Source organism: Semicossyphus pulcher, unplaced genomic scaffold, assembly GCF_022749685.1.
Source record: "Semicossyphus pulcher isolate SPU_LCO1_2020_fin unplaced genomic scaffold, fSemPul1.0.p SCAF_17, whole genome shotgun sequence".
In the NCBI taxonomy this organism is placed as follows: domain Eukaryota; kingdom Metazoa; phylum Chordata; class Actinopteri; order Labriformes; family Labridae; genus Semicossyphus; species Semicossyphus pulcher.
Genome location: NW_027211681.1, coordinates 16,026,666 through 16,047,096, shown reverse-complemented (window position 1 = coordinate 16,047,096; position 20,431 = coordinate 16,026,666). Strand labels below are relative to the sequence as shown.

The 20,431-nt window shown below is 44.2% G+C and overlaps 1 protein-coding gene across 1 annotated transcript in view; it reads left to right on the top strand.

Annotated features, from left to right (window-relative positions):
• bnc2 (basonuclin zinc finger protein 2) overlaps positions 1-5,294 on the top strand; it is a 90,364-nt gene extending 85,070 nt beyond the window's left edge. Inside the window, exon 9 of the mRNA XM_069666696.1 lies at positions 2-5,294. Within this exon, the coding sequence (XP_069522797.1) occupies positions 2-560 (559 nt within the window). The 3' untranslated portion in view covers positions 561-5,294. The remainder of the gene's footprint in view (position 1) is intronic.
• Positions 5,295-20,431: the final 15,137 nt, after the last annotated feature.

Genomic DNA, 20,431 nt, shown 5'->3' with positions numbered 1-20,431 from the left:
GAACCCACCATATCAACGGCTTCTCCCGGGGCCAACCAGATGACTACATGGTGTTGGACCTTAGCACCACATCCAGTGTCCAATCCAGCAGCAGCATCCATTCCTCCCACGAGTCAGACGAGGGCAGTGATGAGGGCATCCTATTGGATGACCTGGAGGAGATGGAAGGAGAAGAGGATGAGGAGGAGGGCAACAGCGAGGGGGAGGACTGCTCCCAGCGAGCCGAGGGGCGGGCTGACGGGGGGCATCGGGATGAGACTGGGGAACTAAGAGGAGAGGGACACGGTGAGAGGATGGATACTTCCTCCTCACCATTCCTCCTCTCCTCCACCGGGGGCAGTAACGGTGGCAGCGGTGGGATCCTCTGCAACATCTGCCACAAAATGTACAGCAACAAAGGGACCTTGCGTGTGCACTACAAGACTGTGCACCTGCGTGAGATGCACAAGTGTAAAATCCCCGGTTGCAACATGGTGTTCAGCTCTGTGCGCAGCCGTAACCGACACTCTCAGAACCCCAACCTCCATAAAAACATGCCCTTCTCCACAATAATAGACTAAATAATGACTTGCTTCTCCACCCCGCTGTCAGTCTGCCCGCTCCACCCTTCATTCCTCATCCTTTCTCCTCCTCAAATTAGCTTTTAACCCCAGCCCAGGGCCATCAAATACAAGCTCAATGCCTGTATGCCTCCTGCCCGTCCTCTATAAGTCATTGCAAGACATTTCTATGTCCCTCTATAAAATTCATTGACTCTAAATACAGTTTACTATTGTGACCTTTGACTTTTCCTTCTTTGGAAGAACAGGACGGCTCTCTTGAGCATGGAGTTTGCTCTATTAAAAAAACTCCACCTTTTATTTTGTTTTTCAAACGTCTCCCCACTTTGTTTTAATGTCCGTCTCCAAAGAATCTATTCAAACTCTTATTTGTGACTTTGCCTGCAGAAATGATAGTATTGAGAAAAAAAAAGAAAATCTTCTTGTTGTATTTGTGTAATGATAGCTTTTAAATGAACCCCTTACAAAAGCATGACAGCTTCATTTGTAAATAATGTCCCAAGAGGCTTTTGGTGTAAAAGAGTTGTGTTGATGGTTGTTTGCTTCTTTTTTCTCTCTCTTTATGGTTTTATGTTACAGTCCAGTACAATACTTCCAGCTATAGGCAAGAAAGAGGTAGCATCGTACTAGCTTGACTCATTTATGTTAGCTTCAAAGACACGTTTTAAACTGAGTCCTAGGAAAAAAAGAATATCATGTGGCTTGTTTTATCTACTTGTTAGATATTCAGAGGTTGCCGGCATGCTTTTTTAGGCTCCTACACTGATATCATTCTCTGTATTTCTATTGATTTTTCTTTCGTTTGTTATGTTAATGAGCTTAAGTATACCAATTCAGTTTTTGCACTTTGCATCTATACAAGGGGATGTGTAATATTATTATAATGAGGACTTTTGCAATGGTTAGTTTAGGTGTTATTTGGGGTCATCGACGGCTACAGCGCCAAGGGATATGTCAGTACCTTCAACATACTTACGCCAGTTTCTTTTTGCACGCAGAACATCAGAAAACATCTCGCCTCCCTGAACAAAGATCTTCCCCTTTCGCTAAACATTCATTCAGTGTCTCCAAAGTGTCTTGTTTCATAACAAACCGAGGTGTGACTGATTATAAACTGCTGTTCCACAAACACAAAGGAGTCAAATATTCGTATAGTGTCAACTTCTCTTTATGTTCTAGGAATCGTTCGCGTATTGTTGCCAGTTACGCTGACAATAATAACTTAGATTCAGCTGGGTTATCTGTGTAAAGCATGCCATTATTGTGACATAATCGAACAAAGTTTCCAATGCAAGAACTCTTCTTTCCTCACAATTGGCATCCTAATGAAATATGGCTGTCCCATCGATTTGAAAGAAAAATAGTCCTTCAACTGTGACCAAAACAAAAGTGCTCGCTTAAGAAAAAGCTCTTTCATTGTACTTAAATCACGCCCCATTGGATCCATATGATGCACTTGAGTCTTAAAGATTTTTGCTGTGATATTTTTCGTTATTGGTTTCAATTGCTAAGTGTCGGCTACAAATGTACTCTATGAAAAATGTTGCGATTTTTCTGGCTGTTGGTCTGCAGCCGTTTTGTCCACGACTGTCTCACGGTACAAATATTTCCAGTAAGTGGGCAAAGTAGCCACGGGAGGGGGTATTTATTGGTAGGTGATGTATCTTCATGGAGATGTTTTTGTCCAGTATGAGAATATTTTTTGTAAAAAGATAAAAACAGAGATTGTTCCTCAGTTTGACTTCTTTATCAATGTATTAGCAATGCCATGTGTTACTATACAAGGAGATCTTCTCTTACTTGACTGGTGCTACACACAGAGGGAAAATATGCAGTGTTATGCGGTGTGCTGTACAGTATTCACAACACCTTACATCCATAACAGTGTTCACTTCCATTTGTTTCATACTCAAGCCATTTTGCAATATAGACATGACCTATTCTGGTGAGATATTTCATGTCTTTTTTTTTTTTTTCAAGACTCCACCTCTATGACACATGCAGTTTTCAGTCCTCTCTTCTCGGAGATAAAGAGAGCGAGGCAGAGAAGTGAGGCTGATGGAAAGGTTGCGGAGGTGGAAGGCTGACTAGGGAGGAAAGGATGACAGCAAGGATCATTAAAAATGTGCTGCTTCTCCGTTACCTGGAGGCGTCCCTGCCATTCCGGCTTCTTCTGTCTAATAACTCACTTGTCACTTCGTTACACTGCCAGACGCCAAGGTTGCTGACAAGACTGTGACACTGACAGAAAGAGAGAAAAAAAAAGGAAAGGAAGGGAGGTTGCGTGCTCTGAACAATTCAATTTCACTCATTCAATTTAGTGGAATTTAATTCCTCTTTTCATTTTCTACGTGTGCTTATTCACGGTCGCTGATAATTCAATTCCTTTCTCTCCCTCTGTTTCTCTCTTTGTCTGTCTGCGCGCAGTCATTTAACAACCGCCTTACCCATTTCTTCAACCCGCCACTCACTTACCACCTCCACACCCCACAGCGCAGGTCCTACAGGGACACACACTAATAGTGTATGCTTAAGTTCACCGGACGGCCATGGCATAGGAAAAAGGGATGGGTAATTGCCTGTTTATCCCAAGTGAAGGGAAAATTGAGTACAGGAACCCCTGCCTTTTCCCAGGAGTGGGTTTCACTGAGGCGCTCGCTGCCTCATTCACTCATTCAATCCCCCCGGCCCCTCGCTCTGGCAGAAATAAAAAAGTGCTACTCCAGGAACCCTGCTGACAGCTGTCTTTCTAGCACACATACACACGTGCAGTAGCAGAAGAGTGGCGCACACCCACATGTGCTTCCTACTTACAGGCCAGAAGGATGACAAGAACTAGATGACTTGTTAACCTTTAGTAATGGAGGAGACAGGAGCAGAGACAAATAGAGAGTGTTCTCGCTACAGGAAATGAAACTCTCCATCCAGCATTAAGATTATAGCTGCTGCCACGACACAGAAGTCTAACATTCGATTATGGAGAGTGGTGTGAGATCGCACTGAGTCAGGCATGGGAAGTCCTCAGCTCCTATTATTATTTGATTTCAAAAAGCCCTACATACCTAACAGCTAATGATACAGACACATTACTCAAAGACTAATTAAGATGAAAATGTATTTAAAAGACTGATCTGAACTAGATTTAGAAGAGCTGCAGCAGATTTTTAAATATGCCTTCTTTATGGGATAAAAACAAGTTTCACATTTCTTGCTGCCCATTTCTGAAGCAGCAGCTGCAGTGCATGACCTCTCTATCTGTGTATCAGTGTGTGCGCAAGACAGAAAACTGAATTTCACAGAAGAGACTCCCTTATAACACCCTTTCCTACCTCCTGCAGGCTGCTTCTGCGTCCTGCACAGAGGCTGGAAACAGAGCTGAGAAAAACATGCAAAAGACCGTCCGGCATAGCCAGGGAGAGAGACGGCAAGGGAGAGATGGTTGGAAAGGGTTTTTTTTGTGAGTGGTGTGGCTGGAGCCTTGCGGCAGTCACTTAACAAGACAGGGGAGACAGAGAGAGACGCAGGGAGAGGAGAGAGCAAGAGAGCAACAGCAGGGCCAGGACTCCCCAGGACTCATCGCCAGATTCTTCTTGATTGCCTGCCGGAGAGCGATCGAGCCGCCCCTCACATTTCCACCCCTCTCTCCTACACTCTCCTCTCCTCTTGAGAAATGACCACCAATTTGCCCTTCTCCTCTGAGAAAGCCCCCAATCAAATCTTTGTCTTTTTTTACTTCTCAGACCACATGGGCCCAGGTGCATTCTGCTAGCTAGTGACCGGGCTGTGGGTGCGCACGAACACGTCACTTAGAGCGCCTCATTGGCCCAGACCACGGGAGTGAATCTTTAATATTTGATTAGAGGAGCGTCAGGCATCAATTATTCTGTAATTCTAACACAGAGCACAGAGGGAGAAGGGGATGGCAAGCGGTTGACCTGTTAATCACTGTCCATTTTTGTTCACGTCACAGAGTGAGTGAGTACAATAGGTGTAAGCAGAGAGGACGGGAGGTGACACCGCATGCAAACTGTCCAGTTAATGTAGCTCATGGAACAAAGTGGGATTAAAATGTTTGATGGGAAATCAAAAGAAATATGCAGATAGAAGAAACACACACACACACACACACACACACACACACACACACAGTACGTGGGTTTGTATAGATGCTTCAGTGTCGTGTTATGTCCGAAAAAAGAAACACCCTCATTAATTTGAACTGGAACCTGTGAAATGTCAATGATCCTGAAAAAATACTGTAAATTCATCAAATGTTTTCCATTGTGCCAATTATATTTTACAGTCTTAAAGTATAAATAAGCTTGAAGATCTGGTGAGTTTAGATTTCTTTTTTTTTTCCACTCGTGTTTTTGTGTATCAAATGCATTTACGTGTGTGTCTTAAAGAGCCCGTGTTAAGGCACTGGCACTCGACAGCGTTTGCATGGCTACATGGTCGCACTGCAGAGAACAACACTCCGGTGTCAAAATGGTGATTTGGAAGCCTCATGAATACTGTATGTTACCTAAACAAGTGTTTCCCATTTGCAGACAGGAGGAAAAAAACGGTCCTCTTTTTTAAAGTTTTTTTTCTTTCTTTTTTTTTTTTTTTTGCCTTTCTTGTATTTGTTTCTGTATCATAACTGTCTATGGTTTTTGCATAAAATGCATAAGGGTTTTGGGATGTAAATGGAATTTTATTCATATTTTGTCCAAATACCTCTTGTAATTTGTATCAGAATTCTTGTACAATTTTTATATTAAAGATTTATCAGTCACTGGCATTTTGTCATCGCATTTTATTCTAATGAATTGTGTTATTTTTGACATAAAGTAAAGTAGACACCGTTCTACATAATGTAGGAAAAAAAACCACAAAGCCCCGGACAAAAACGTGTCAATCAAGCCATTTTAACAAGACACTGTGATTTCAGCAGGTTTCTGCTGGGCTCTTTAATTACCCTGTGATAACATTCACCAGGGAAAAGGCTATCTTGACCAATTAGTGGACGATTAGATTAATGGACTTATTAAAAGATGTACCGGCATGAGGAGAAGGTGCTGCTGGTCTTAGCAAATTAGTAAGATGGTCACTGAAGGAGGGAGACAAAGGACATACAGCCTTTGTCTGATAGTACGCTGAAATTAAATTAAACGTATGCGTGAAGGCACTACGGTTTAGGGGGGGAAATAACATTATATACTTAAAAGCCTCTACAAAAGGTTTAAGCACAAGCAAACCATTAATAATTCCATTTATTTAACAAATATTAAAATCAGTCAGTGAAAAAAAGGACTTCAACAGCGGGAAAATGATGCGACGCTGAAGGCAGAAATTGACAGCGACACTGAACAAATGCAGGGTCATTTTGCAAAAGCGACCTGTGCTGACATCATTTGCTGTGGCTGAGGGTCAAATTACAAATTGATATGAGCTCCAGCAGGGATGTCATGTTTGCTCTGGTAACCAACAGGAACATAACGCCCCCCCCTCCTTCCCCTCTGTGAGAGTGAAGGAGTGACACAGGCCTTATTGACCTTGAATTAGACACCATTCCTCTTTGTCACACACCAGTTCCTTGATCCGCTGTCATCGTTGATAAGCGCACAACACACACATACAAATACACACACACGGCATTTGGTATTGATTATATGCAGGGTTGGTAAAAGATACTCCCCCAGCCATCTTAAACAGACACACTCACTCCTTTCCTTGGGGATGAGCTCCCACCAGGGAGGCGGCGGTGGGCGCTGTCCGCCACCAGGCTGACCTCCCCGCTACATAACTGAGCGTGTTTCTGACGGCGGCGGGCCATCGATTGGGCTGACAAACACGCTGGCCCTGCGCTGACCTTTGAGAAGCAGAGCTCATTGCTGTGGGAGAATACATACAGACTAACAGACAGCCAGGGCCAGCTTTGTTTTGTCTGAACTGGAAAGGGTGCTGCCAGGGGGGTGGAGAGGTTGACAGGGCAAAGATGTCCATCAGTCCATCCGTCTGCCTGTCTGACCTTAGAGGCAGGCCGTCGATGTGCGGCTTTAAAGGTTTAAGATTAAATGCTATGGTTAAGATTTATGTCTGCAACGCAACTAAGCAAATTGGAAAACATCAACAAATGGTATGACACAGAAAAAGACAAAGACATCACATTCACATTCAAAACTACAGGTGCAATATATAGCACCAAGAAGCTCTCTTTCCAGCCACAAACTCAGGCCCCTTAGATGAGATGTAACAGAGGTTATTTTAATAATTAAAACGACGTGGCATTCGCCGTGTCCAGTTCAACAGACATGCATGTGGTTTCACTCTGCAGCGACGGCAGCAGTGTCAGAAACGACCAATTCCAATGCAGAGACATGTACCGTAAAATCTGGAATATATGTCGCACCGGAATATAAGACATAGTCTGTTTTTGGGGGTATCCCAGAGGGGAAAAAGATTTTCTATAGCTTTTTATTAATAAAAATGTGTAAACAAGTTATTTCAACACTATTTCAGTCAGTGTTTTTGCCATGTTGAGTTTGCAATCCTGCTAGCTCCCAATGCGGTAACTAGCGGTAGCTGGCAGCCTACGGTAGCGTTGATTGTTGCGAGGGTGGCGGCCGCAACGGCGATCATGACGGAGCATGTCCGTGACGATTTAGTTCATTTTCCTCACTGATCTAAGCGAGGAAAACAGCACTGCGGCATGTTGTAAATAGGAGACGTTGTAGCGGCTTGGACCTGTTTAATGCGAAGATGAGACGTCACCACTAAACAACCGGATAGCACCATCATCTGGGTAACACACCGCAACACAATAACATACCCCTCTCTGCATTATGTACTGGTTTATTGGTCGCACTGGTGCATAGGATGCAGCCCACTTTTTAGATGAAAAAATATCTTATGTTCCAGATTTAACGGTAAGTCATGCAATAGGAGGCTGAATAAGAAACAAGCTGTATAAAAGTATTCCCACAGTGTGAATAAGATTGATATTTAAAACCCTATCAGAGAATCCCACACAGGCAGGATTGAAGTAGTGACCACTGTGGAGATCGCTGCAGTACTTAGACGAATGATCAGTTTGTATTTCTGTAGGTGGAGGTAGATGAGTGATTAAGAGCAGGTTATGATACTACACCATTTCTGATTTAATTTTTCAGCCAAATATGTGAAATGTGCCTTCAAAAAATGACTTACTCACACACACACACATACTCACATCACATCCAGCCTCTGCACAAAGCAGAAATCAATTTTCATTGAGGTCTAACTGATTGTAATTGCGCACTATAATTAGAAGGTAAATTACTAGAATTCAGAGGGAAGGAGTGAAAAGCTTTCATGTGACACTGCTTTATCCTGGAGCTGCTGAATCTAAATATCCGGATTTAATGTAACAATGAACTCAGACATTTCTTTAAGCTTTATAAAGGACTAACCACATCATTTGAGAGAGACCAGCTGACTGGGAGCAGAAGCACTTAAATGTAATATAGAAAAGGTGGAATGAAAAGCAATGAAATAGACGGTGACTCTTGAATTCTTATAAAAACTCAAATGTGGTAACATGAGCCTCGGCTGGGATGGACCGCATACACGGCTAAGACTTTTTACTGGGCCTTATTGATTTGGTTCTACACCAGTGAGGCCTGCAATGCTGGCTAATGCTATTGACGAGCCATCAGTCTTGTCCAGAAGTGTGGAGGCATGCAGCTCTTTTTCCAAGACCAACCAAGGAAGGAGAGAGGAAGAGGAGAAGAAAAAGAGAGGGGAAAAACATCAATGGACAGTGATGGAGAGTGGGGAGGAGGGCGAAGATGCAAGCACAGCAGACAGACTCAGACCCCTGTCCATGGTTTGGGAACACTAAATTAGAAAAAAGACAAAAGGGATGAGAGAGGGAGAAACTGTAAACAGCCGCATCGATCCAACTAGTGTTGGGCAAATCAAACCATTACAGCCAGAGTCTCATGCCCCTGAGTTGAGGGAGATAGTGTGAATATCTACACACGTCCCTAGTGAAGAGAAAAGTTTGCGCCCGCACACACTGCATCTCTTTTAGAATTGTTGGACTTGCTAACTTATTAGTCTGCTTCACCTTCTAAATAACAAGGTGGAAGTGCAGCAGGACAGGAAGGGGTTAACTCAGAAGAGGGTGGAAGGGAGGATGAAAAAAGCCCTCTGGCAACCCAGGGACAGAGGGAACGCTGAACTCATCACAAACCCCTCTCCTGGCGTCCGCCAGCACATAATGACCCCAACAAGACGGGAATCCCTTTTAATTAAAGTGAAGGGAGATCAGTTAAGCAGATGGTTGCCGACAAATATTAGGGGAAATAGAATGTTTAATGGTCTGTGCACTTATCGCAGGCTATTTTCCACACCCAGCCCCAAACTGATAAACAGGACAGAGCCTTGTTAATCAACCTTACAACCTTTAAAGCCCAAGATAAGAGAATAATTCGGGATCTTTGTAAATTAGCTCGAGATGTGGCTAAGACTCTGGCCCCTCGCGTACACAGGGCCAGACTGTCGAGGAGGGAGAAGAATTTCTATCAGTGTAATAGCCTTGTGCCATGGTGAAGAAGTTTGGGGGGAAAAGTACTTTTTTTTTCCAGGGGATGAAGATATTTTTTTCCGGTCTTTTCCTGACTTTTTATTCCCCTCGTGGTTTGACCCTCTTGCCACCACCCTGCTGCGCTCTTATCAGTGACACAAGAAAGTCACCCGCCTCCGTGGAAATAATCTAAACAGAGAGGCGGGGAATCGGCAGCCTGAGCCGGTGGCCTGTGTGAGCAGGTTAACAGGCCCTCACCCCTCTCAGGCAGACACAGGTGGGGGTGGCCTGTGTTTATTTTGCAGATGATGGATTGAAGAGGACGGGATTATCGACAGCAGCAGCAGCCCTGTGAGAACAGTAGCGTGTAGTTTTCTATAAAAAGACTTGTGCAGGAAAAGTTTTCCTTTTGATAGCGTACTGCAGCGATTTCAAATTCCATGTGACTGAAGGCTCCACCATGAATGTTTTATTCTATTTCATTAAAACTCAGTGGGTGAGCATTTGCTTTATTCAAAAAATGACTAAAAAACTAGAGAGGTTTCCAGTCAAGTGAATCCAAAATTGGAATTTCAACGCAGACGTATTACCATACCAATCATAAATCGCTGCAACCTTTCTTCTTTTTTAAATAACCTCTTTAAGTACCAGCTTCATAAATCGGTTGAAGATGCAGATCACTTTTAGATCCACGTTTAACACCACTCTGCGATCCCATGGTCATTGTTTTAATACCGTTGCATGATTCTCACATTTTTTGGTAAAGTCAACAATGTTATTGCCAAATTTCACATATGTGCTATAAAATCTGAACAGCAATTTGGTCAATATGAAAAAAAAAAAAACAGCAAACACATGTATTGTTCTGCTTCTGCACAAATTGTGAATCCATGTTATAGAAATAAAAGGAAATAATTCACTTCCTGGTTTGTCACAGACATCAACGATCAATGATCTTGGTTTTTAACATTCTTTGTTTATCTGAGGTCAACATGTCGTGACCAGGGTTTCGTTAGCCGCTATCTACCAGCTTCCCGCTGGTATCACATGTAGCTGTCTGGCAGATAAAGATATAAACGGTCAAAATGTCCAGTGGGAAAATAAGCTAAATAAATAAACACTTAAAAAAACAGCATATTAAATTGGCTATTGGGTTAATTGGAACACGTGTTGCCAAGGGAACTTAAATATAAACTTACACAGCCTTTGCCTGTACTGTTAAAACATCAAAAGATTGACAGGCAGAGATGGACAACGGCACAGTGTGACCCATCTCAGTACTCGGCGAGATGCAGTGCCAATGATGACAGCGCTGCGCAGCCAAGGCGGGTTGAAATTCCACACGGCCTGTGAAACTATCATCCAGCATTTCGGGAAATCTACTCCGACTGTGCAAAGCACAATTCCTGTGTCGAGTGCGGCTGCAGAGCGTGGATGCTCGCTCCAGAACCGGATAAAAACGGCCCTGAGAAGCCGGCTCACTGAGGAAAAAGGTTAATAAATTGCAAGTCGTCCCAATGGGTTGAATGGCTTCAACTTTGCAAAAGCAGTGCAGCAGTTCTGTTCAATGAGGCCTTTTTTTCAGACCTATATTAGCATCTTCATGTAGCTTATTTTAAAGTTATTTTATTCAACATCAAGCGCAAACTCTGGTCGTGACCACATTGATATGAACAGTAAAAAGAGAGACCTGCGATGAACTTAGATGACTGACCATCATCCTTTGCTGTCCTCAGGGACCGTAGACTTTTTGCCAATGCAAATTTCCCCTGAAGCATTTTTTACCTCTTCCTAAATGAGAAACACATTGGCTGAACTCAGCTCCACCTTTTTTTTTTTAAATCACTTACAGCAGAACCATACTTCATTTAGAAAGCGTTCAGAGCCTTTCCTTTTTTTCCCACTCTTTAAGCTTTGTTGCTGTTCTAAGCTCTGTTGTTTCCTTCCTGGCCTCTTGCAGAAGGGACACCGGATTGAAGGTAATTACATTGAGAAATGCAGACATTTATCAGTGCTTGTGGTTCGGGACCTTAAATGGTCCTGCTGACAATTTTCTCTTACAGTAGGCCACTGTGGAGCTGGCAGGTTCTGTTCGGAGTCCCAACGCCGGGTCTGAAGGCTCAGAGTGCTGCCATATGTTGGACCTCGCTGGTGCCAGCAGCAAATGTGCTGAACAACGCGACTCAAGCCTTGAACTCCGTGCCTTGGCAAAGGGTGCCTGCACGGTACTACAGGAAGACGTATACGGTTAACAGAAAAAGATTGTGTGTCCACGGTTCTGTCTACCTGTCTGTTTGTGTGTCCACTGTTGGATTGAGAACACATTTCATCCCCCGGTTTCTTAAACCCACGCACACCCATGCATACTCGTATTAGTCTGAATATCCATGGAGAACATCCCAGATTGCAATGGGTCACACCTGGTTATGCTTCTTCCCCGTCTCCCCTCTCTCTCTCTACTCCCCGGTTCCCACACCGGCGGCATCTGGAACCTATTGGCGTCAGAGTCACACCGAGCCATAAAGCCCTCAAAGGCTCACAAACGCACTAGGGGTAGAACGTCAAACAATGTTGGCCCAACACGCTGCCAACAGACACAATGCATCTTGAACCTGAACAAACCCCACCGCTCATTTTTTATCCTGTCCGTCTCTGTGAATGTCTCTCTGAACTATTCCTCTCTTTCTCTCTCTCTCTCTTTCGCAAACACCACCTGGGAATGAGGCGAAGGAGAATTTTACATTTTTACCCCTAAATGGAATTGGTACTGATGCTGAGGGAGATAAACCGGGCTCTGCGACTGAGACCGCGGAGAAATGGATACGGACGAGGCCAGAAACTGTCAAAATAACTTGTAAGAGAAACACAACAATTGAGCTCATTCAGATTTTTGTTTATTTAAACACGCGGTAGCTTGATCTTTTTTAATCAAACATCCTCTGCAGTCCTCGTGCTCTGCCCGCAAAGGGTTAACGGCCGATTATGCCACCCGACAGATAATGTGATCTGTCCTGGATGGGCTCTCAGGAGCGTGAGCGAGACCCATTGTCACAAAGCCATCCTTCTAGACATGAGGAGGTGGGGGGGATTCTGTCACAGCCTTGTAATGCTCTTATCGATTCTCCATATCTGTTACGGAGGCTGGAGAGCACGTCCCAAATTCGATATGCTTTTAATAGGGGCCAAGTTCTCCAAACAACACAGAGCCGATCAAAATGGAATAATAACTGAAAAGATGACAGCAGCCAGAACAAAGCCTCTGCGGTTGAGCAATTAAATAAACTGAAGTATGTTACGTGTAGTTTGTCTGGCAGATCCCTCGCACGCTTTATATATTGCCGCCTCTCTCCCAGCAGTTTCTCCCCTTTTTGATTTCTGTGGCATAAAAAAAAAGTTGGCCGCTTGTTGAGCAGAAAAATCTGTGCTGGAGCTTTCTCAAACCAGCGTTTTATTGTTAACAAATGCTGCCTTTGATACTGGCTACAATAGGTGATACTTCAGTGTTTGTTTGTGCTGGAGGTGAAAATGAGTTGCTAACATTTGGAAGGAAAGGCTTGTTGAAATACAACGCAGCAAAAAAGAAAAAGAAAACTGGCACTCTTTAATGTCGTGCAGGAGCCGGCAATGTTTTTCCACTCATTAGAGGGACTTTGAAGTGTGTGTCTGAAACCTAAGCTCGGGAAATCTGACAGAGACAAGATTGCGGTGTACACTCTCTTCTCCAAGAACACCACGATTCAAGGTAACATATCCACATCCTATTAGCTTGTGGTAAACTTACCAATTGGATGCAGACAGACTGTAGCATTAGGCGGTACAGAATTTGATCATGTTGCCCATAGTGTAAAATACAGTAGGTCTACGCGGCGACCACATGACCACAACGACATTGTGAAAAAGGGGAAGAAAAAGGTGGATTTGGTGTGAGAAGCTACATGAGTGCTTGGCTGGGCTCAAGACTAAGGACTCCAGTGAGAGGTGGTGCAAAGTCTTGCCTCTTCACTGTCAGACCCCAGGGTGCTGTCTAAATTAACTGGGACGAGTGGATTGTTAGAGGGATGACCCTTTCCCTATTCACCCCCTTCTTCCTTCACGCACACACACTTCATCACACATACACACCCCGAACATCAACCGCTAAGCCTCAATAAATCTGATAAGCCGCCCTGGTGGCTTCTGTGGCCAATCCGCGCAGAGAACAACATGGCCGGTATCAGGCAGCTGCAAAGCCCTCGTCAAGCGGGACTCCAAAGTACTCTGCAGGGCCGCGCTCGCACCCTTGAAGGCTGGCCTGTCTCTCAGCTCTCCCTTACCCCACCCCAGCTCCCATCCTCTACCCCGATGCCTGGGTGATGTCATTATTGAAGTCTTTGGCGTGCTATCCGAGGAGTAAGTTACCATTGACAGGTTCAGAGCCTTGCTGGCTCACCCATGAGGATTCATGACTTTGAAGCTATTGGCCTTAAGCTGCAAATTATTCTTTTCAGGCTCTCTCTGCTCTACCTTCAGCTTTAATCCACACCCTCCTTCTCCTCAGTACACTAGAGCTCCAGCAGGCAGCACCCACTAGCCTGCACTCACACATATTATAGAAAGAGATAGAGAGATACAGACCAGCCAAGATAGAGCGAAAAGCAAACACATTCTCACTCACTCTCCCAGATATCTAGAAACACATAGTTTATTGAATAGCCTCGTTGCCCCCCCTCCGCAGTACAGTAAAGTTAATAACACCAGCAGGGCAGAGCAGTACCAGGCTCCAGCAGCACCGGCAAAGATCCTCTTAGCCCCAGCCCATCCATTCCTCACTCCCTTCATCAGCACTTAGTGGACATCTGTGCAGTGCCAGCCCTCTCCATATGCCACGGCGGTCAGAAGACAAACGAGCGTGTCAGTGCAGTGGCACGCCTGTATGTCTGATGCCACACAGGGGTGCAGGGCGGGTGTGGTGAGGGACAGAGACGGGGAGAAGGCCGGGGCCAGTTAGGAATAGGCTGGGTGTGCAAAGCTGCCAGAGAGAAGGGCAATGAGTTATCTCAACTGTGGACACATGAAATGCCAAAACTAAGCAGTGGCTTGTGCGGTTAACAAGCCTGCATGGAAACAAAGAACACAACTTAAAATTGCAGTTCCCTGCCAGAGAGTTTTGCTAGTTATGGCCCATTAACTATGTGTATACACTATATAACTGCATGCTGACCACTTTCAAAAGTACATCATACTTCTTTTGAAATTATTTTTTTAGCTTCTGGGCAACGTGTTTCATTCATTTTGGTGTTGAATTATGCCAACTGTGCATGTTTTTCAACACAGGGTCAAAGCAGACTGAAGCCTGCTTCAGCACACATTGCAGCAGCCATTGATTTCCATGGATTATGTGGTATTTATAACATTATAACACAGTTGGGTCCCTGTTGATGCATTAACAAGCACCCCAAGAGTTGGCCTTCAATTAAAAACCTTTGTGATATACCACAACTGATGCTGGATTTGGAGCGATACTGAAATCCATACATGGGAGTAGGAGCCATATCGTATATCGTATCGATAAACGATACGTGGCCCACGATAATGATAATATCACGATACAGTGATTCTGCGAAAATGTATATATTGCAAGACAATCATACAATACATCACGATAATGTATTCACTGCAATTTGATGTCAGTTTTACAGAATTTGACACAAACCGAGTCGAAACAATGAACTTGTTTTCAACTTTACAACAGCTGTAAAAACTAATTAGGACTTTGGATTTGAAAGTGGCTGCCGCATCTCATAACTTCTTTTCACCGCTGTGCGACATTATCCCGCTGTCTTTTTCTTTTATCCTGCTGTCAACTTCTTCTTCGGCCAATTAATTTCCGTTCACGTTACCCTCATTCATGTCATATGCGCCACTGCGAGGACTCGTGAAGTCGTGATGCGGTGACTGAAAATCGCGGGGAAATCTTGTTTAGAGTGCCAGATATTTGTAAAGTAAAATATCAATATTTGGCGCCAGCCTATCTGTAGTTGTACCGCACGAGTCAGGACGACAATATATTGCTGAATCGATATTTAGTCTTAAAAAAAAATCAGTGGGACAAATGGGCTCTCTGGCGAAAAAACTTTTTAATATTGACACTACCTAAAAGTTATCTCCAAACTGGTTTTGGTCCCTGCAGGTTGATTCTCATATTGTAACGATTTGAAACCAACAAGTCGGCCTGGAAAGTTTGAAATCGATGTCAAATCATGAGGTGTGCTGAGCTGTATTATTGATGTAAAAAACAATGAACCCTTCTGGCACTGGCAGTACAGCTGGTATGAGTCTTTAGCATCCAAATGACCTTGACAGAACATTTGATATCATGCTCACAATCAAAGTGTGATTTTAGAGAGAGAGTTCATCTCAAGCAATGATGTGGGGCTGACAACTCAAAATTACTTTTTGGAGACTATGGTATGCAGCACATACTGGTCAGCATACTTTGGCGATAAATCATCAAAATTGCCTGAATGATTTCATAGTGCAAAGACTGATCCGCATTCTTTCCACTGCAAAATGAAGTTGATGGAATGAATGTGACTGAAAGGTGACTGTAATAATTCAGGCACACATAAGGTTAAACGTGTCATACTTGAAACCCAAGGCTCGAGTTTCAAGTGTAACGCTATGACTCACGTATCACCCTCGTGCTCGTGCTCCAAAAACAAAAATCTGTGTCCAGCCCTGAGCGGAGGAGAGAGGGATTTGAGGTGGGGAGGGAAGAGAGATGAGAGAAGGTGTGTGAAGAAAAGTAGGGGAGGAATAGCAGTATTCCCTGGGTAACGGGCTCTGGCGAAGGAACTGAGAGGTGTTTTGGCTTGTGTTGCATTCGGGGAGAGTGCAGCGTCTCCCAGAAGGAGGCTATAAAAAGACAAAGGAGGCAGGAGGCCATGTGGAGAGACTGTTGAAAGGGAGCAAACACCCACTCCATAATCCCACCACTGCCACCAGCACCACTGGGGAGAGAGAGGAACGCACACTGAGATTGAGATCACATAAACGCTGCACTAAATTGTTATTACAGAAATAGTAGTGGTCTGATCAGTACGAGCTGAAGGTCAAATTCAAACTTTATTGGTCTTTAGTTTTGCAGAATGTATAAAACGCAGCGATACATCAGATACATGAGACTGACAGGCTCAACAAACAACAGAAAGACATCCGCCCATGCAAGGTGCTGATGGAGGTTTTTGGCTAAGCAGCGTTAAACAAACTTCCTCGCATGTGCGCGCTGTTGGAAGTGAGCGACCATTAGTGCAAGTTACATATGAAACAGATGAATAGGGAGATCGTTATCTCAAAGGGGGAACTGCAAATGTGACTTAACGCGAGAGCCACGCAAAATGAAACAAGCCCTTAGGCCTTAAGTCGCAGCTGACAGTTCGATAGACATGCACACAAATATAGGAAAACAAATACACACAGAACACATGGTTTCAAAGAGGGAGTGTTGAACATGTTCTCGACGAAATATTTGAAACATGAGGTAAAGTCTTTGTGAAGAAAAAATTCCTGACGCAAATCAAGCTCAAATGAATCCAAAGCCGTTCTCTGCTTTTCTCTTACTCCTGTCTTGGCCGGCGTAGCGAATGTGGTCGGTCAAAACATGGAAGCCTGATTTGAGTGAAGGGGATGAGACATGAGAAAAAGAGAGGAGAGAGAGAGAGGACAAAGGAGGAAAAAAGAGAGAGGATGTGCCACATCCAATTGTGAATATTTACGTGTAAAATGTGCTCTGCATTTCTTCCCCCTAGCAGGTCCATGGGAATGCAATGCTCTGGCCCTTTGCCTGGGTAAATGTGTTCCCTATGTGTGGGCTCTCTATCCCTCTGTGTTGTCTTCACCAGATAGGGGAGCAACCGGGCAAGGTGCAAGAGAAAGGTGCCTCTGGTTAAAGAGCTTTTTTCTTTTTTTTTCCACGCTCACACATATGGTCGGAAAGAGAGGGAGAAAGAAAAGAGAGAGAGATGGGGTGGGGCGAAACAGAAAAGCCATGGCTCTGTGGTTGAACCTGAGTGTGGGAGGTCCAGAAATCCCCCCCCCTCCCTCCCCCTCCCCACACCTCCACCACCACAACTATTAAATACCTTTGGAACATCCCGACTGGCTTTTAAACAGAGCTGCAGAGGGTAACTGGTGGATATGGGGGAAACTAAGCATGCCCAGAAGGGGGGGATGTTGTGAATCGCTGGGTGTCCATGACCTGGCACTGCTCGAGCCCTCCAGCTCATTGTTCTGTGCCCAAGAAATCCTTTATAAGCCCATTAGAGTGTGAATTTTACCAATCAAATTGAAGTGTCTAGCGCTAACAAATGCTAGCATTGGATTTTATTGCTGTGTGAGCCCTGCTGGTGCAGGCCTTATGGACTACGTGGTCAAGCTGTTAGCCATTACATTGACAGGCATGCACACCTTTCTACATCTGGCCTTCTGCAGCCCGAACACACCAGGCCTATTACATGTTGTTGTTCCTTTTGACATATAATGTTTTTTGTAATCAGATAATTGCTCTACCCTTCAAACTTCCCCTGTTCCGTTTTTTTTTCTCTCCGTGCATGTGTGCCGCTAATGTAAGACCGTGCCAAAAGTGCTCCATCAAAAGGAAAGGAAAAGGGGAAGGAGCGTTTTTCTTTATGTGTTCCGAGCAGTTCTCAAGGCTCAAGGCGAGCGAATCAATGAGAGACAGAAAATAATAATTACTGGAAAAATCCCAATTTGTACACAGTTCCACTTTCAGACCTTTGCACACATGCAGGGGAGATTTCCTGAAACATGTTGTCCATGACAAGAATCTGTCAGCCTCTAAATACTCGCATGTGAAAAACGGCCACAAAGCATGCTGGATGTGTCAGAACCCAGATGAAGGGAGGCGATCTCTTGATTGAGTCATGTGGGTGCATATTATCCCTCGGATCGAGCAGCATGTGCTCGGCGCTCACAGCTGCACAGCACACCACAGCTCTGCCATTTAGCCTCAAAATGCTTCACACCCTCTTAAGGATATAAACATTATTGTTGGATGAAATATAATCTAACGGTCAGGGTGATCTGTCTTTAACAACAGAGCTCCCTTCTTAAATTTTAACTGTCTGAAACATGCACTTATGGGGAATATTTGCAGACACCACAAGCATCTCTTATTATTAAGATGTTGCCAGAAAGCTAAATTAAGTCATGCCGCGTCTGTAGGAGTGCAGCTGCGACGTATACGCAGAAATAAAACACAGACTTTGATGTAAAATGTAGCAAGAGCAATTTAATACAGATCCATCTTTATGCTACATGCATATCTTCTGTTTTATACAAGTCCCCTCATTAGGAGCTACTGCCATCTGCACATAGAGCTACCCAGTGGCTGGGATAATTGTACTGCTAATTGTCATGTGGTGTCTTCTGGTTGCCAAGAATAGACAGTGCCATGTGGCCCGGTGTCTTGGGGTTTGTTTCTGGCCTTGATAACTTGATAGGAAAGACGGGAGGGCATTGGTCTCTCAGAATTGAATTAAACAGTAAATAATGTTTGTGCTTTTGTCACGATTTCCTGTTTGTTAGGAGTCGCATTAGGGGTTTATCTTGGAGCGTTTTCTCTCTCTTACACCCCACCACTCTGTCTCTCTTTACACACATTCTCTCTTTCCCACTCATACACACACAGAAGAAACAGTGTCTATTTTATGCTCTACAGATGAAACGCATTAGCGAATGCATGGCAAGGGACACCGACGGAGGGGGCAAAAAAAAAAAAAAAGAAGCCGTCTTCAGTTCCAACGACATCAGCATTTTTTCGCAAATTTGCAATTAGTCTTAAGGGCCAGTGTAAATTAGGTCTCCTGACAAATGAGCTACCGGGACAGGACATGAAGTTTCAATAAATCTGAGAGGCTGCTCAGGGCATTGGTGTCCTCTTACTCTTACAGCATCAAGAGAGAGTCCCAGCAGACAGCAGGGGAAAGATCCATGGAATAAGCCCAGAGAGCAGCACTCACCACGGGGATTCGCTCGCCCGAGCTCCGTGCCTCTCCCTTCTCAAAAGCTCCACAAGGGAAACCACTCTGAAAGTATTTCATGATGGAGATGTGAGAAGGGGTTGGGTCCCGAAAGCTCTGATAAGGGGCCTCTAATGTGGGTAAACTAGCACCGGTGTCTGTGTCTACGCTCATAACTTCATGGATGAGACCACTTTACGCTGAGACACTGAGAGTGAGAGTGCCGTGGTCCCATTCAGGGGAGTCTAGAGTTGCGTCTCATCAGTGTTTAAACATATTAGAGCGGGGCCTGCGCTGTTGCTGATTTGATCTGCTGCCTCGGTGGAAAGACGTAAAATATAAGGTTTTACTTTTTAAAGACTGTGCAGTTCTCCCGGCATGGTTATTGACGATGCATCAACTTACACAATTGGCCATTGCACGGGAGGGCTTCTGGACAAGTATGACAGTTAATGGAGTCGGCTGAGGAAGCCTGAGCAAGGATCAGGTTCAAATGGATTCCTAGTTACTGTCCATTTAATCCAATTGGACAAAATAACACGCCACAATAAAGTGCTGCTTAAGGTCGAGAAATGCGTTTAAAGGGGAGGCAAACTGATGACAAAGCGAGGGAATGTAGGATGGCACTGTGAATAGCATTAAAGCCCCATTTGTCTGCATTACCTGTATGGAAGGGAGTACCGTCCACGAGAAGGAACAGTGATGGGAGAGAACAATAATGCGGTGGCAGGAGGGACTGCTTACTAGGTTACACGCAAGATGTAGCCCAAGATTGAATTGCTAACAATTGGGATACTTGGAAAAGTACAGGTTGAGACATCTGCCTCATGTTACAGCGTGATGCGTACAGTATCACATTATGTGACCATGTACTGGCTATTGGATCGGTTTCATAGTGCTGGATTAGAAGCAGCAGTAGTGCCTCAGGCGTTGGGACTACTGAACAACAACAAGGTACTGGTGGTTTTACCAAGCATTTCATCAACAGCTTATCTAATTTACTGCTTTCAATAGTCATTTATTCAAGTCAAATCAATATATTATATCCACTAAAATTCTGCACGGTTAAGTTCATAATATTTCATTATTTAAAGTCAGCTTATTATTGTTTTATCCCAAAGTGCACAATGAAGTTCTCAATCCCATTCTGACCCTTTGGCCTAGCTTTACACAGCTCAACGTATGAAGTGGCATCCCACATCCAGAAGTGAACTACATCAATTTTCAACAACTGGTCTTCTGAATTGTTTCCTTATGATACCACACTACCCCAAAACATGAGAGCAAGTTTCTTCGACTCA